General features: G+C 41.9%; 1 protein-coding gene across 2 annotated transcripts in view; it reads left to right on the top strand.

Annotated features, from left to right (window-relative positions):
* Positions 1–13103, top strand: part of nup188 (nucleoporin 188) — a 143226-nt gene that overhangs the window by 84464 nt on the left and 45659 nt on the right. For both annotated transcript variants that reach the window (XM_072488611.1, XM_072488610.1), the window contains exons 26-31: positions 4198–4287; positions 4477–4593; positions 4694–4863; positions 8440–8509; positions 8969–9036; positions 11433–11628. In XM_072488611.1, the coding sequence (XP_072344712.1) occupies positions 4198–4287; positions 4477–4593; positions 4694–4863; positions 8440–8509; positions 8969–9036; positions 11433–11628 (711 nt within the window). The remainder of the gene's footprint in view (positions 1–4197; positions 4288–4476; positions 4594–4693; positions 4864–8439; positions 8510–8968; positions 9037–11432; positions 11629–13103) is intronic.

The raw sequence follows: 13103 nt of genomic DNA, 5'->3' as shown, positions 1-13103 counted from the left end.
AAAAAATATTTTGCTTTCAATTCTAATGACCAAATTGAATAACCTCAATTATGCTCTTAACTGCAACTACTCATGTAATCTGTCGCTATCTCTTTGCAGCCACGTTGTGTTCTCCTCACATCTTACAATTCCCATCTAGCTTTGTATCATCAATAAACTTAGATACATTACTCATGGTCTCTTGCTATAAGTTATAGATTGAAAATGACTGCCAGGCACTGATCTTTGCAACACTCTATAGCTTGCTAACTTAAAAAGCCCATTTATCCCTAATCCTTGCTTCCTGTCCATTTTAAAAAAAATATTTTTTATTTTCCTCCTTTTTCACATTTTCTCCCGAATTTGCACCCAACAATAAACAATAATCAGTAACAAATGTAATGTCAGTCCCCATATCAATAACAATGATCCCATCCTCCCACCAAACCCCAAACGTTAGCCCGCATGGAAACATAAATAAATGATTGGCGCTGTGGCTTAGACGGTTAAAGAGCCTGTCTTGTAAACAGGAGATCCTGAGTTCAAAATACAAGCAGTGCCATCATACCTTTAGGTCAAAGCAAGTAACCTGTGAAGAAATGCTCCCAATTTAATGGTGAATGTAGAACATGTTGGCAAAATCTCTGTGGCACCAACCTTGAAGGTGCTTTCCCTTGTTTGGGCAGCAAGGTAGCATAGTGGTTCGCACAGTTGCTTCACAACCCCAGGGTCCCAGGTTCGATTCCTGGCTGGGTCACTGTCTGTGCGGCGTCTGCATGTTCTCCCCGTTTCTGCGTGGGTTTCCTCCGGGTGCTCCGGTTTCTTCCTACAGTCCAAAGATGTGCGGGTTAGGTGGATTGGCCATGCTAAACTGCCCTTAGTGTCCAAAGTGGAAGTTACTGGGTTACGGGATAGGGTAGATACCTGAGCTTCAGTAGGGTGCTCTTTGTAAGGGCCGGTGCAGACTCGATGAGCTGAATGACCTCCTTCTGTGCTGTAATTTCTATGATGCTATGATTTTAAAAAATATATATTTTTTATTCTCCTTTTTCACATTTTCTCCCAAATTTACATCCAACAATAAACAATAATCAGTAACAAATGTGATGTCAATCCCATAACAATGATCCCATCATCCACCAAACCCCAAACATTAGCCCGCATGTTAACATAAACAAATGACAAAAAGGAATTGGGAATCACCCATAGTCACCATTAACACATACAGTCCCTCTCCCCCCAACCCTCCCAGGCCCCCCCCCCCCCCCCAATGTTCGATGTGATCCAATTCTCGAAAGTGCATAATGAATAACGCCCATGAATTGTAGAACCCCTCCATCATTCTCCTCAGTGCAAATTTTACCTTTTCAAGTGTCAAGAATTCCAGCAGGTCCCCCTGCCACGCCAGGTCACAGGGTGGAGAGGTTGATCTCCACCTTCGGGAGATCAATGAGGTGAAGGCTACAACATCTGCCTCCGCGCCCGTTTCTAAGCCCGGCTGGTCCGACAGCCCGAATATGGCCTCCCGATAGCCCGGGTCAAGTTTCACGTGCGCCACTTTAGAGATTACCCTAAACACCTCCTTCCAGTAATCCTCCAGCTTTGGACAGGACCAAAACATATGAATGTGGTCTGCGGGGCCTCCCCTGCAATGTTCACACACATCTTCAACCCCCTCAAAGAGCCAGCTCATCATCGCCCTTGTAAGCAGCGCTCTGTACACCACCTTCAGCTGTATCAGCCCCCACCTCACACACAAGGTGGAGGTGTTCACCCTCCGGAGTACCTCACACCAGAACCCCTCCTCCACACCTTCTCCCAACTCTTTTTCCCACTTTGAATTGATCCTTTCTAGCGGCGCCTTCTCCTCCAAAATAGCCCTGTAAACCGCCGATACTATCCCCTTCTCAAGACCCCTGTTGTCAGCACCTCTTCCAGCAATGTGGAAGCTGGCTCTACGTGGAAGCTCTGTATCTCCTTTCTGGCAATGTCTCGAACCAACATGTATCTAAATATTTCCCCCTGCTCCAGCCCATACTTCGCTCCCAGCTCCTTCAATCTCACAAAACGACCCCCAAGAAACAAATCTTTTAGTGTCCTAATTCCTTTCTCCTCCATCTCCGAAAATTTCCATCCCACTTCCCTAGCTCAAATCTATGGTTCCCCCGAATTGGCATTTCCCTTGACCCTGCCCCCAACCCGAAGTGCTGTCGAAACTGTCTCCAAATTCTCAACAAAGCTATTACTACCGGACTCCCTGTATCTCCCCGGGGCCGCCGGGAGCAGCGCTGTCGCTAGCGCCTTCAATCCCGACCCCCTACCCAAACTCTCCTCCATTCTGACCCATTGGGAGTGAACCCCTCTGACCCAGCTCTGTACCTTCTCCACATTCGCCGCCCAGTAATGATTCCTGTTCATTAACCAATCTTCCATTCCTACTGATATGCCCACCATATCTTATCAAGAGCCTATTGAAAATTCAAGTATACCACTGACACCCCCCCCGCCTATATCTACCCTAAGCTCATCAAACACGGTTTCTCTTTTGTAAAACTATATCGACTAAAGTGCATTGTTATCATTTCCTTAATAATAGGTTCCAGCATTTTCCTGATGACTAATGTCAGACTAACTGGCCTGTAGTTCCCCTTCTTTTCCCTTCCTCTTTTCTTGTATTAATGGCGTTACGATTGCCAACTTGCAATCTGCTGGGCCATTGTACAAAATGGGTAATTTTGGAAAGTAACCAGTGCATCCATTCTCCCTGGAGCTACCCCTTTCCTTTTGGAACCTTAGGATGTAAGCCATCAGAACCGGGGGAGTCATGTTATTTTGGAGCATTGTAGTATTCATATTTTGAGATCAGTAATTTTTCCATTTTATTTTGATGAATTCCAGCGCCATAATCCAGATTTAACAATTAAATCTGCAGAAACAAGAATTGTCGGGCTCCCTGCTTTATACTAGTCACATGCCTTTAATGGTAATTTGAACTTGTACATTAGTTTTGTGTACACTGCATTGGACCAGATCTATGGTCAGGATTCCCTGGAGTCTTGGAGTTAGGGCTAAAGTCAGCGCCTGGGTCAAGATATTGAGTGCAGGGTATAGATCGCTGTTTCAAACTATCAAGATATGTTATTGAGATTCGTCATGTCTTAAATGGCTTGATAATGCCTCATAATTGCTCTCAAACATTCATTATTCTGTTTTCAAACAGTTAGTAACTGTAGTCAGACAATAAGGGAGGTGTGAGTGGGGAGATAGATAATACAGAAAGAGGAATGCTTAATGCGAGTGTGGATGCTCTGTTTACAATTCCGTTATCAGTCTCTGCCAGCAGTGTGTTTTGAGTAGATGTTGCCTTGAGGTGCACTCTTTTAAAAAAAAAAAAAAATAATAATATTTTTTTCCAATTAAGGGGTAATTTTAGTGTGACCAATTCACCTACCCTGCACAACTTTGGGTTGTGGGGGTGAAGCCCATGCAGACACTGGGAGAATGTGCAAAGAAATCTATCTGCCAGTGTTGCACATGGTGTTTTTTTTTTAAAAAGCTGCTCTACCCCAGATGGGACTTGAACCCACAAGCCCTGGCTTAGGAGGCCAGTGCTTTATCCATTAGGCAATTGGGGCACCTTGAGGTGCACTCCTGGGGTGTTGCTGATTTGGACATTCTTTATCATGCATATTGAGCTTAGATTTTGAGGCTAAACTCCCCCTCTCACTCTAAATGGAATATGAATAAAGTTAAAAGATCTGTTGATGTAAACCTGTTGAAGGTAATGTAATAAAGATCCAAAATCTCCAATATTCAGTCAACCAACAGCCATTTTGTCATTTTAATCTTTTTACGAATTACATTTTTATACTTGCCATGCCTATGTGTAAGACTTAGTGTAATTACATAGTGAATGTAGAACATTAAACACTTCCTTCACAAAGAGTGTGCTTATAAAATCTTAAAAATTATGGATGCCTTAAAAGTAAATGGTGAAATCCATTGAAGTGTAGCACCAAAGAAAGTAGAGTTCTTTCAATAGAAGCCTGATTAAATAAGTATGATTTTTGAAAGGGTCTGAACTGAACATCCCACATTCATAGCTGAAGAAGAGCAGATGGTGAGAAGACATTTCTTGGGGGATTGGGAAGTTAATAAAAGTACCGTAGAGAAGAGTTGTAAATATGCGCATTGAAACATTTCTGTTATACTTTTCAGGTGGCTCCAATGTCAGTGTACGCCTGCCTTGGAAGTGATGCTGCAGCAATACGTGACGCGTTTCTTAATAGACTGCAGAGCAAAACAGAGGTGCTTGTATACTTGTTTCACAAGATGATGATGCTAATGCCCTATGCTACTGACTCGAGAAAAAGCAAATATACAATATATTTGACTCAGTTGGGATTCTGAAGGGAAGTTTAAAGATGAGAAGAGTGTAAGAAAATGAGTTTCTACAGCTAACAAAAAATGCTAACTAACATATTTTCTGTGATTCAGGACATGCGGATTAAGGTGATGATCCTGGAGTTTTTAACTGTTGCAGTTGAAACACAGCCCGGCTTAATTGAGCTCTTCCTGAATCTGGAAGTGAAAGATGATGCAGTTGGATCAAAGGTGAGAAATAAAAATGCACCTGGCACCTCACGGGCATCTAAAAGTTGAATGTCGCATTGACCAAATTTAATTTTAATGGTTCTGTGACATGTATTCACAGGAGTTTATCTTGGGGGAATGGAGCTGTCTGCAGGTGGTACTGGAATTTATTGACTCCAAGCAACAAGGAAAGTACTGGTGTCACCCTCTCATCCACCGTGCTGCCATTGCATTTTTACACGCGCTGTGGCAGGATCGCAGGGACAGCGCCATGACAGTTTTGCGAGCCAAGTATGTTCATTTTCTTTTTTATAATTATAAAAGTTTTTTTGCTTTTTTTGTAGCTCTAAATCTATATTTTTGTCCCAACAGCGGCTTTATTGTTTTTTTTTAAAAAGGGCAGAACGCAGATAGTTGCAGAATTAGTTTCATTGATCAGACAGCTGCTGGAGTATGATGAAGTTTAATTTACACTGTTAGCCTCACTAAGCTAGGAAAGCAGGATTGTCTAGTTTCCACTCCAAATAAACTTAATGTACTCCATGTTCGATGATGGGGTGCTGTTTTCAATTCATCACAGGATGTGGGACCCAGTGCCAAGGCCAGAATTTATTGTCCAATCCTCAGTTGCCCATAAGAAGGTGGAGGTGAACGGTCTTCAGGAACTGCTGCAATTTGGGCGGTGAAGCTGCTCTGTTAAGGAGTGAGATCCGAGATTTTGACAATGACATGGAAGAACCGATGATCTGTTTCCTAATGTTGGTGGTGTTTCCATGTGCCTGCTACCCTTATCCTTTGAGGTAAGAGGTTGCAGGTTTGAGAGGTGCACTTGAAGAAGCTTTGGTGAGTTGCTGCAGTGCACTTTGTAAATGCTCCCAAGCTGCACCAGTGGTGGAGCCAGAGTACCCAATCTTTTTTTCTCCCAATTTAGGAGCAATTTAGCGTGGCCAATCCACCTACCCTACACAACTTTGGGTTGTGGGGATGAGACCCACGCAGACACAGGAATAATGTGCAAACTCCACTCGGACAGTGACCCGGGGCCGGGATTGAACCTGGGTCCTCAGCGCCATGAGGCGGCAGTGCTAACCATTGCACCGCCATGCTGCCCTGTTTCTACTTATGACCCTCTATTTACAGGATTCTAGTTAACCAATAACAGTATCCAGACACTTGTCTAATTACAATATTCAATCACTAACCTGGCGCGTCTAAATAATTATACTATCAGCAAACACACATCTGTGGTCCTTGACTGTTATCTGTACCTCCTTGTTGATTATCAAAGTTCCCATTCTCTTGTGCCTTGTTCATCTTGTTTGTGCAGCCCACCTTCAGCTGTGGGAACTTCACAGAAGCTCCCCAGCAGTTTCCCAGGAGCATTCTGCTGCATTCAATGATTTTAAACCCTTCATAGATGTGTTCTGCGCTGCATGAGATTTACAAGATCCACAGGAAAAGCATCCCAGAGACATACAATCCAGGACCTGGACAATCATCTCAATAATGGGATGATCCCATAAAATCAGGGATGGTTGGTCAACCTGGCATTGAAGATGGCGGGCAGACTTTGGAGATGAATGAATCATACAGAATACCCAGCATCTGATCTACTCTTGTAGCCACAGTTTATATGGCTGCTCTAGTTAAGTTTCTGTCTAATGGTGACTCCCAGAATGATAGTGATTTTGGTATTTGGTGATGCTAGTACTGCTGAATGTCATGGGAAGGTGCTTAGACTCTCTTGCTAGGTGATCATTGACTGGCACTTTAGTGACATGACTGTCATTGCCAATTATCGGTCCAAGCCTGGATGTTGCCCAGTATTTGGCGCATGTGCTCATGACAGCTTTTTCTGAGGAATTGCAAATGGAACTGTTTACAAAACAACAAATAAGCTGCCTAGACTTAATCACAGATGTAGCGTCTAGGACGGTGACAATGATCAACAGTGGGAGCTGTATCAGGAATGCCTAGAAATGTATTTAAAACTAAACCTGGACAATTAACACACTGCCACCACAAATTCATAACAGCAATTAAAAGCATTTGAAACATTTGGGCAAAAATTTGGAAAATGGAACTTTTGCCAAAGAACTGCAAGCATGCTGACCTCAAGAGGAGACACTTGAGCTGGTGACATCATGAGGAGGTCAGAGTTATATCAAATGGACAGCACCGAGAAGTTTGGCAAAGTGACCACTTCATCTGCACCTCCTCTCCTCTGTGTAGAGGGGAATGCGGTACACTATGCTCCATTTGTGGAAGTGCACGCATGTTTCTGACTTGTGGAAGGAATGTTTGGAGTTCTTGGCAAGAGTGTAGGATGAGGTGAATTACACATGCTTGGTTGCATAGAAAGTTGTCAGGGGAAGGGTAGCAAGATTTCAGGGCGGTGGAAGAAAGAACAAGGGTATTATAAAGAGAATCAATTTCTTTAGAAAAGGGAAGGATATAAATATTTGAAGGAGAAAAAGACTTGCATTTATTTAGAGCATTTCATGACATCAGGGCGGCCTAAGGTGCTTTGGAGCCACTTAAGTATTGCTGTGGGGATTTGGTTGTAGGTGATTGAAATCCACTAAAATAATCATGCTTTTTGGAGCTCAGAAGGGGCAAGGTGAAGAAAACAGCAAAGGATGAAAATACAGACTTGGGAAATGTTGAACATGGTCAATGATGTAATCTGTTGTCAAGGGAAATATTGGTTGAGTAAAAAGAACACTTTGGAGGTTTTGATGGAGAAAATGCTTTCATCGGAAGTGTTGCAACGAGGACTGAAAGTTGAAAAATAACCGAGTTTAAGGTAAATTGGAAGAAGCACGATTCGGGTTGTTTTGGCGGGGCTTTGAGAAGAAGTCTATGGAAAGTCCAGGGAGGGCGAGAAAGATGAAAGGTTGGGAATTAAGGGATGGACTGCGCACAGGTGAAGAATGGTTGAAAAGTGGAAGCATAGTTCCAATCAAATTCTCACGGTCAGCAGAAGCAGGAAACAGCAACACAGTCATCAGCGAACTAGAGGAAGAAGTTAGGGAGGGGACCTGGATAGGATTAGAACAAAGATTGTTCCTCATATCCTACAATACGTGGAAGTGCGTAACTGGTGAAGATAAAAATAATAAAGTAAGTTTGAATAATTCCTGTTTTATTTACCTCTGTTGAAATTAAAGTCATGCAACGAGTAGGCACAAAAGAAAAATAAACGACCTGAATGGAAGTTTTATTTAGCTGGCTGCTTAGTCCATTATCAGCATCTTTCTGCACCTAAATTATAAAGAATTCTATAGATTTAGAAGTTACGTTGAGATCATTTTACATATGCTTCACCCGATGTCTATGTATTTACATTGTGTATTTGTTGTATGTCCTATGTTTTCATGTGTGGAACAATCTGCCTGGACTGTACGCAGAACAATACTTTTCACTGTACCACTGTACACATGGCAATAAATAAATCTACTGTTCGATGGAATCGGACATGTCATATTGCAAAATCTTGTGGTGGGATATGGAGAGAAGAAAGTTGCTGTAAAATTCAGAGGAGTGCTAAGCTTCTGTAACTGAATTGGAGGTTCCCTTCGTTGTTGGTGAATCAGTGGATACTGTTAGACCAGCGCGCATGCCCTATTTTATTCTGTTAGAAAACCTGTTCAAGAGTTGAGGATAGAGGCAACCTAAAGAAATCAAAAGACTTGATCGCTCTTTTAATCAAAGCAAGCAGAAGTGTAGGATGCTTTAAAATATTGCATCTCAACCCACACCAGTAGATGGGCTTAATTAAACTTTATTTATCAAAACATTTCAGAAAGGTACAGTATTTTCTTTGAGACTAGAAGTTTTTTTTATGCAATGGATTTTATTTTTCAGGGATCGATTCTGGGAAAATTTGACATCTGTGCTTTTTGGAGAACTGCCAGCACCCTCGAACATTTCAGAGGTATAACGTATAAACTTTTCTTTAACAACATAATTTTCAGAAGATTATCCTCTTCTTTCCCAAAGAGTGCCTCTTGGTTTATTCAGGTCTTCAGTATTTCAATTGGGAAGCTTTGGCTACAAATGTCTGGGCCATTAATGCTGCTGAAAGTTTACAGTTATAGAAACCTTAATGTGTTTATCAACACTTTTTGCAAAGACGCTGTCCGTGTCAGAGGTGGCCCTTGCAAAACTTTGATATACTTTAGTGAGGTCTTCTGACCAGCCTATTAGGTTCTTGTCGCCTCCTCCCAAAACGATGACCAGTCATTCTCCATCACCCTCCTATCTCCAAAATTTACAATGGCAGTAAATGTCACGGTATTTCTTCAAGTAAATTAATATTTGCAAGCAATGTATAGGTTAGTGTGTTCTGCATGACTAAATTTTGCCATAATTAAAGTTAGTTCTTCCTCTATAGAAGAGCGTCCTGGAAACCTGTGCCTTCACTCTGAAGATCATCTGTCTGGAGATTTACTACGTTGTCAGGTATACAACTCTTACTGATTCCGATGCAGCAGCAGCTAAGCAGTATTATTTGTTAAACCCAAGGTATTCTTATAACAGTTGGATTTGACCCTTGATACTGAAACATCCATGACCAACACGTTCCATTGGCTTAAGTGAATTAAAAATGAAGCATTTCTGCCTAATGTTCCCTTCTGTCCTTCTAAATTCAGCGTTTTGCCCTTTTCTGCGCTCGGAGCACAAAACCCTTTCATTCTCAAAGCCCAAATCAAGAGTGTGATGGAATATTCCACACTTGCCGAGATGAGTTAAACTCCAGCAACACTCAAGCTCGACACCATTCAGGACAAAACCGCCTGCTTGATTGATACCCAATCCACCACTTTCAACATTCACTCCCTCCACTACCAACACGCATTGGCAACAGCACGTACCATCTACAAGATGCACTGCAGCAACTTACCAAGGCTCATCTGACAGCACCTTCTAAACCTGTGACTTCCACCACCAAGAAGGACAAGGGCAGCAGATGCATGGGACCACCACCTGCCACAAACCAATCCTGACTTGGAATTATATCACTGTTTCTGGGTCGAAATACTGGAACTCCCTCCCCAACAGTACTGTGGGTGTACCTACACCACAGTAAGACTTCTTATTGTGCTCACCCCAGTCCAACGGCGGCATCTCCACATCATGGCTACACCACATGGACTGCAGCGGTTCAAGGAAGCAGCTTAACAACGCCTACTCCTGGGCAATTAGGGATGGGCTGAACCAACGATGCCCATCCTGCGAAAGAATAAGGAAAAATTGACTGTGCTCACTGAGCTCTGTTGGCTTTCATTTTAAAATCATCATCCTTGTCTTCAAATTCCTCATCCTTGTTTTGAAACTTTTCTGTGGCATTGCACACCCCACCCTATCTATAACCGCTTCCAACTCTAATGTCCTCCTATTCTGGCCTTTTGAACATTCTCCATTTTAATTGCTGTCGCATTGGCAACTGTTTCAGCTGCTAAGACCCAAAGTTTTGTAATTCGCTCCTTAAACCTCTCCACCTCCCTTTCCTCCTTCAAATTTTTTTTTTTTCATCTGGTCTAATATATGCTGTGCAACTTGTCCAGATTTGTTTGTGAATGTTGCTGTGAAGCACCATTGGACACTTTTGTAGCTGAAAGTGCTGCATAATTACAAGTTATCATTTTAAACGGCAACAGCAGCTTCACTCTGGTCTGTATTAGTTCAGTTTAGTTTGTTCAAGTTAATTGTTGGATTACCTGGAAAGTAAAATAATGTTCATCTGGTAGGATTCCTCTTTCGTTAGATTGAACAGAGTTATCATTGAATCCCTACAGTGCAGAAGCAGGCCATTCGGCCCATCAAGTTTGCACCGGCCCTTGGAAAGACCACCCTACTTAAGCCCATGCTTATCCAGTAACCCCACCTAACCTTTTGGATACGAAAGGGAAATTTAGCATGGCCAATCCAGCTAATCTGCATATCTTTGGACTGTGGGAGGAAACTGGAGCACCCGGAGGAAACCCACGCACACACGGGGAGAAAGTGCTATGTCCACGCAGACAGCCACCCGAGGCTGGAATTTAACCCGGGTCCCTGGAGCAGTGAGGCAGCAGTGCTAATCACTGTGCCACCATGCCTGTTATGGGGGCCAGCGATAGAGACCTGCTTTACCTGATACATTAGGTCAAAAGTAAAGTGAATTTTGGTTAAAGATAAATATCGTTGATTATTTATGTAATATGCATTGCAAAATTGTGCCAGTAAATTGATATTCATTTCAACATATTGGATGTCCTGGTGGAAATATGGTAATTGCAGTTTTTAAATTTTTCATTCAGCCTAACTCTTGAAACTTATCCCCTGGTTTGCAGCTGAGAAAATAGCATGCTGCAGTAAGAACTCTGAATTGACAGAAGTTTTAGTTTGTGGATTTACACATAAAATGTTCTTTTCCCCATTGCATTTGTGGCTTCCCCGAGATGCTTGCACCTTGTGTATTAAGGGAAGGATATAATTCTTTTGGGTGAATGTTTAATTTTTTGTAAATGGATGGGCTGAATGAAGTGCAGGATTTAAAAAATGTCTTTACCTGGGCGACTACAATTTTGTTTTTGATTTATTTAATGCAGTAAGTAAATTAAATATGTGGTTTAAATTTTTTTAAAATTCCAGCCGTAATAATTGTCACAATTATGCCAGGTGTACCAGGTGCACAAAACCAACTGTGTTCTCTTTTGATCATTTTTCTTTTGATTGGCAAATCAAGTTGCTTTGCATTACAATGGTGCAAAAGTATTGGTCCAACCATCAATGAACTGAGTCGAGCCAAGCATGAATTAGGACATGATGACTATGTCCAGATCATGTTTGATTTATATTGTTTTGTCTGTCAGGGGTTCTCTGGACCAATCCTTAAAACACACACTGAAGATGTTCTTTGACAAGAAGCGGTATGAATATTGGTCTGAATATATCAAATCTCTTGTCACCCATATGATGGAGACCGAAACACAGGGAGCAGCCACATTTCTAGAGTTCCACATGGTAATCTCTGCGTGGAGAATGGTTCTCGTTCTGGCTACCAGCTACGTAAGGATAAAATATCATTGTTTGTTCTGAGTACTAAATTCTTATCAAAAGTTTAACTTTCAAAGACACCTTGTTCAGGTCCAGATTTTTAGTGGTAGATGCTAATGAAGTGACAAATCTGGATCATCTGGTTAAATCCACCTAATTGCAGCTGTTTAGAATCTGGTCAGTTTCCCCAGTTACCCTGCTTTGATTGAAATCTTGCCCCACAATTTAAGATATCACCTTGTTTTATGGGGACAGTGGCTATACTGATGTTGGAGTAGTGTCTGATGTAGCATTGCACAAAACGTACACCAGAGTTAGACAAACAAAAAAGTTAGACACAAAAAACTGTCAATCCTGTTTATGGTGAGTGACAGTGAATAGAATTGGAACCTGGAAGGATCCTGTACTTAATGCTGTTGCCTATTGTCTTGTATCTTAACATGCTTGTAGCAGAGATAAAACACTGTAGGTTCTCATTTTAGATGGGAATGAAAACGCTGCATTTATGTAGCACTTTATTACCCAAGTGTCTCAAAACATTGAGAAAGTAAATGTAAATTTAGAAAATCTTATCCTTTGTAGGCTTTAATTGAAATCAATTTGTTACCCTTTTGCCGATTCACTTAATCTATTAATATCGCTTTGTAGTTTTAAGCTTCCATCTGCATTGCTTGCAGTGCTAACCATGTGTCATCAGCAAACATGGGTATATGGCTTTCTATCCAATTATCTAAGCCATTAATAAAGATATAGAATTGTTATAGAATTGTTAACAGATTCTTCTGGGATGCCACTGGTCACAACCTGCCCCACGATCTCTACTCTCTGTCGTTTTCTACACAGTAAATTTCATAACCAGGTCAATCATTTACCGTCCATTCCATCAACGTCAACTTTAATTAACAGTCTTTTATGAGGGAATTTGCCAAATGCCTCTGGGAGTCCATATAAAGTGACATCCATAAATGTTCCGCTACTTTAGTCACCACTTCAAAAAATTAAATTGTGTTCATCAGGCTTGGCCTACCATTTGTAAATCCATGTTCTCTCTGATCAGCTGAAACTTTTCATGGTGTTCAGCCATTCTGCCCTTAGGGGCGGCACGATGGCATTGTGATTATCACTGCTGCCCCACAACGCTAGGGACCCGGATTCAATTCTGGCCTCGGGTGACTGTCTGTGTGGAGTTTGCACTTTCTCCCCGGTTTCCTCTGGGTGCTCTGGTTTTATCCCACATTCCAAAGATGTGCAGGTGAGTACTGGTCATGCTAAATTACCCCTTAGTGTCCAAAAGGTTAGGTGGGGTTACGGGGATAGGGTCGGGGCATGCGTCTATATAGGGTAATCTAGGATAGGTGCAGACGCGATGGGCCAAATGGCCTCCTTCTACACTGTAGAAATTCTATAATTCTATCCTTAATTATCGATAGGCTCTAGTAATTTCAAAATAGCTGAGGTATGGTCTATAATTTGTTTCCCTTTGTCAT

This window comes from Scyliorhinus torazame, chromosome 22, assembly GCF_047496885.1.
Source record: "Scyliorhinus torazame isolate Kashiwa2021f chromosome 22, sScyTor2.1, whole genome shotgun sequence".
NCBI lineage: Eukaryota > Metazoa > Chordata > Chondrichthyes > Carcharhiniformes > Scyliorhinidae > Scyliorhinus > Scyliorhinus torazame.
Note: the sequence above shows the minus strand (reverse complement) of the source record. Positions and strands in the feature narration are given on the sequence as shown.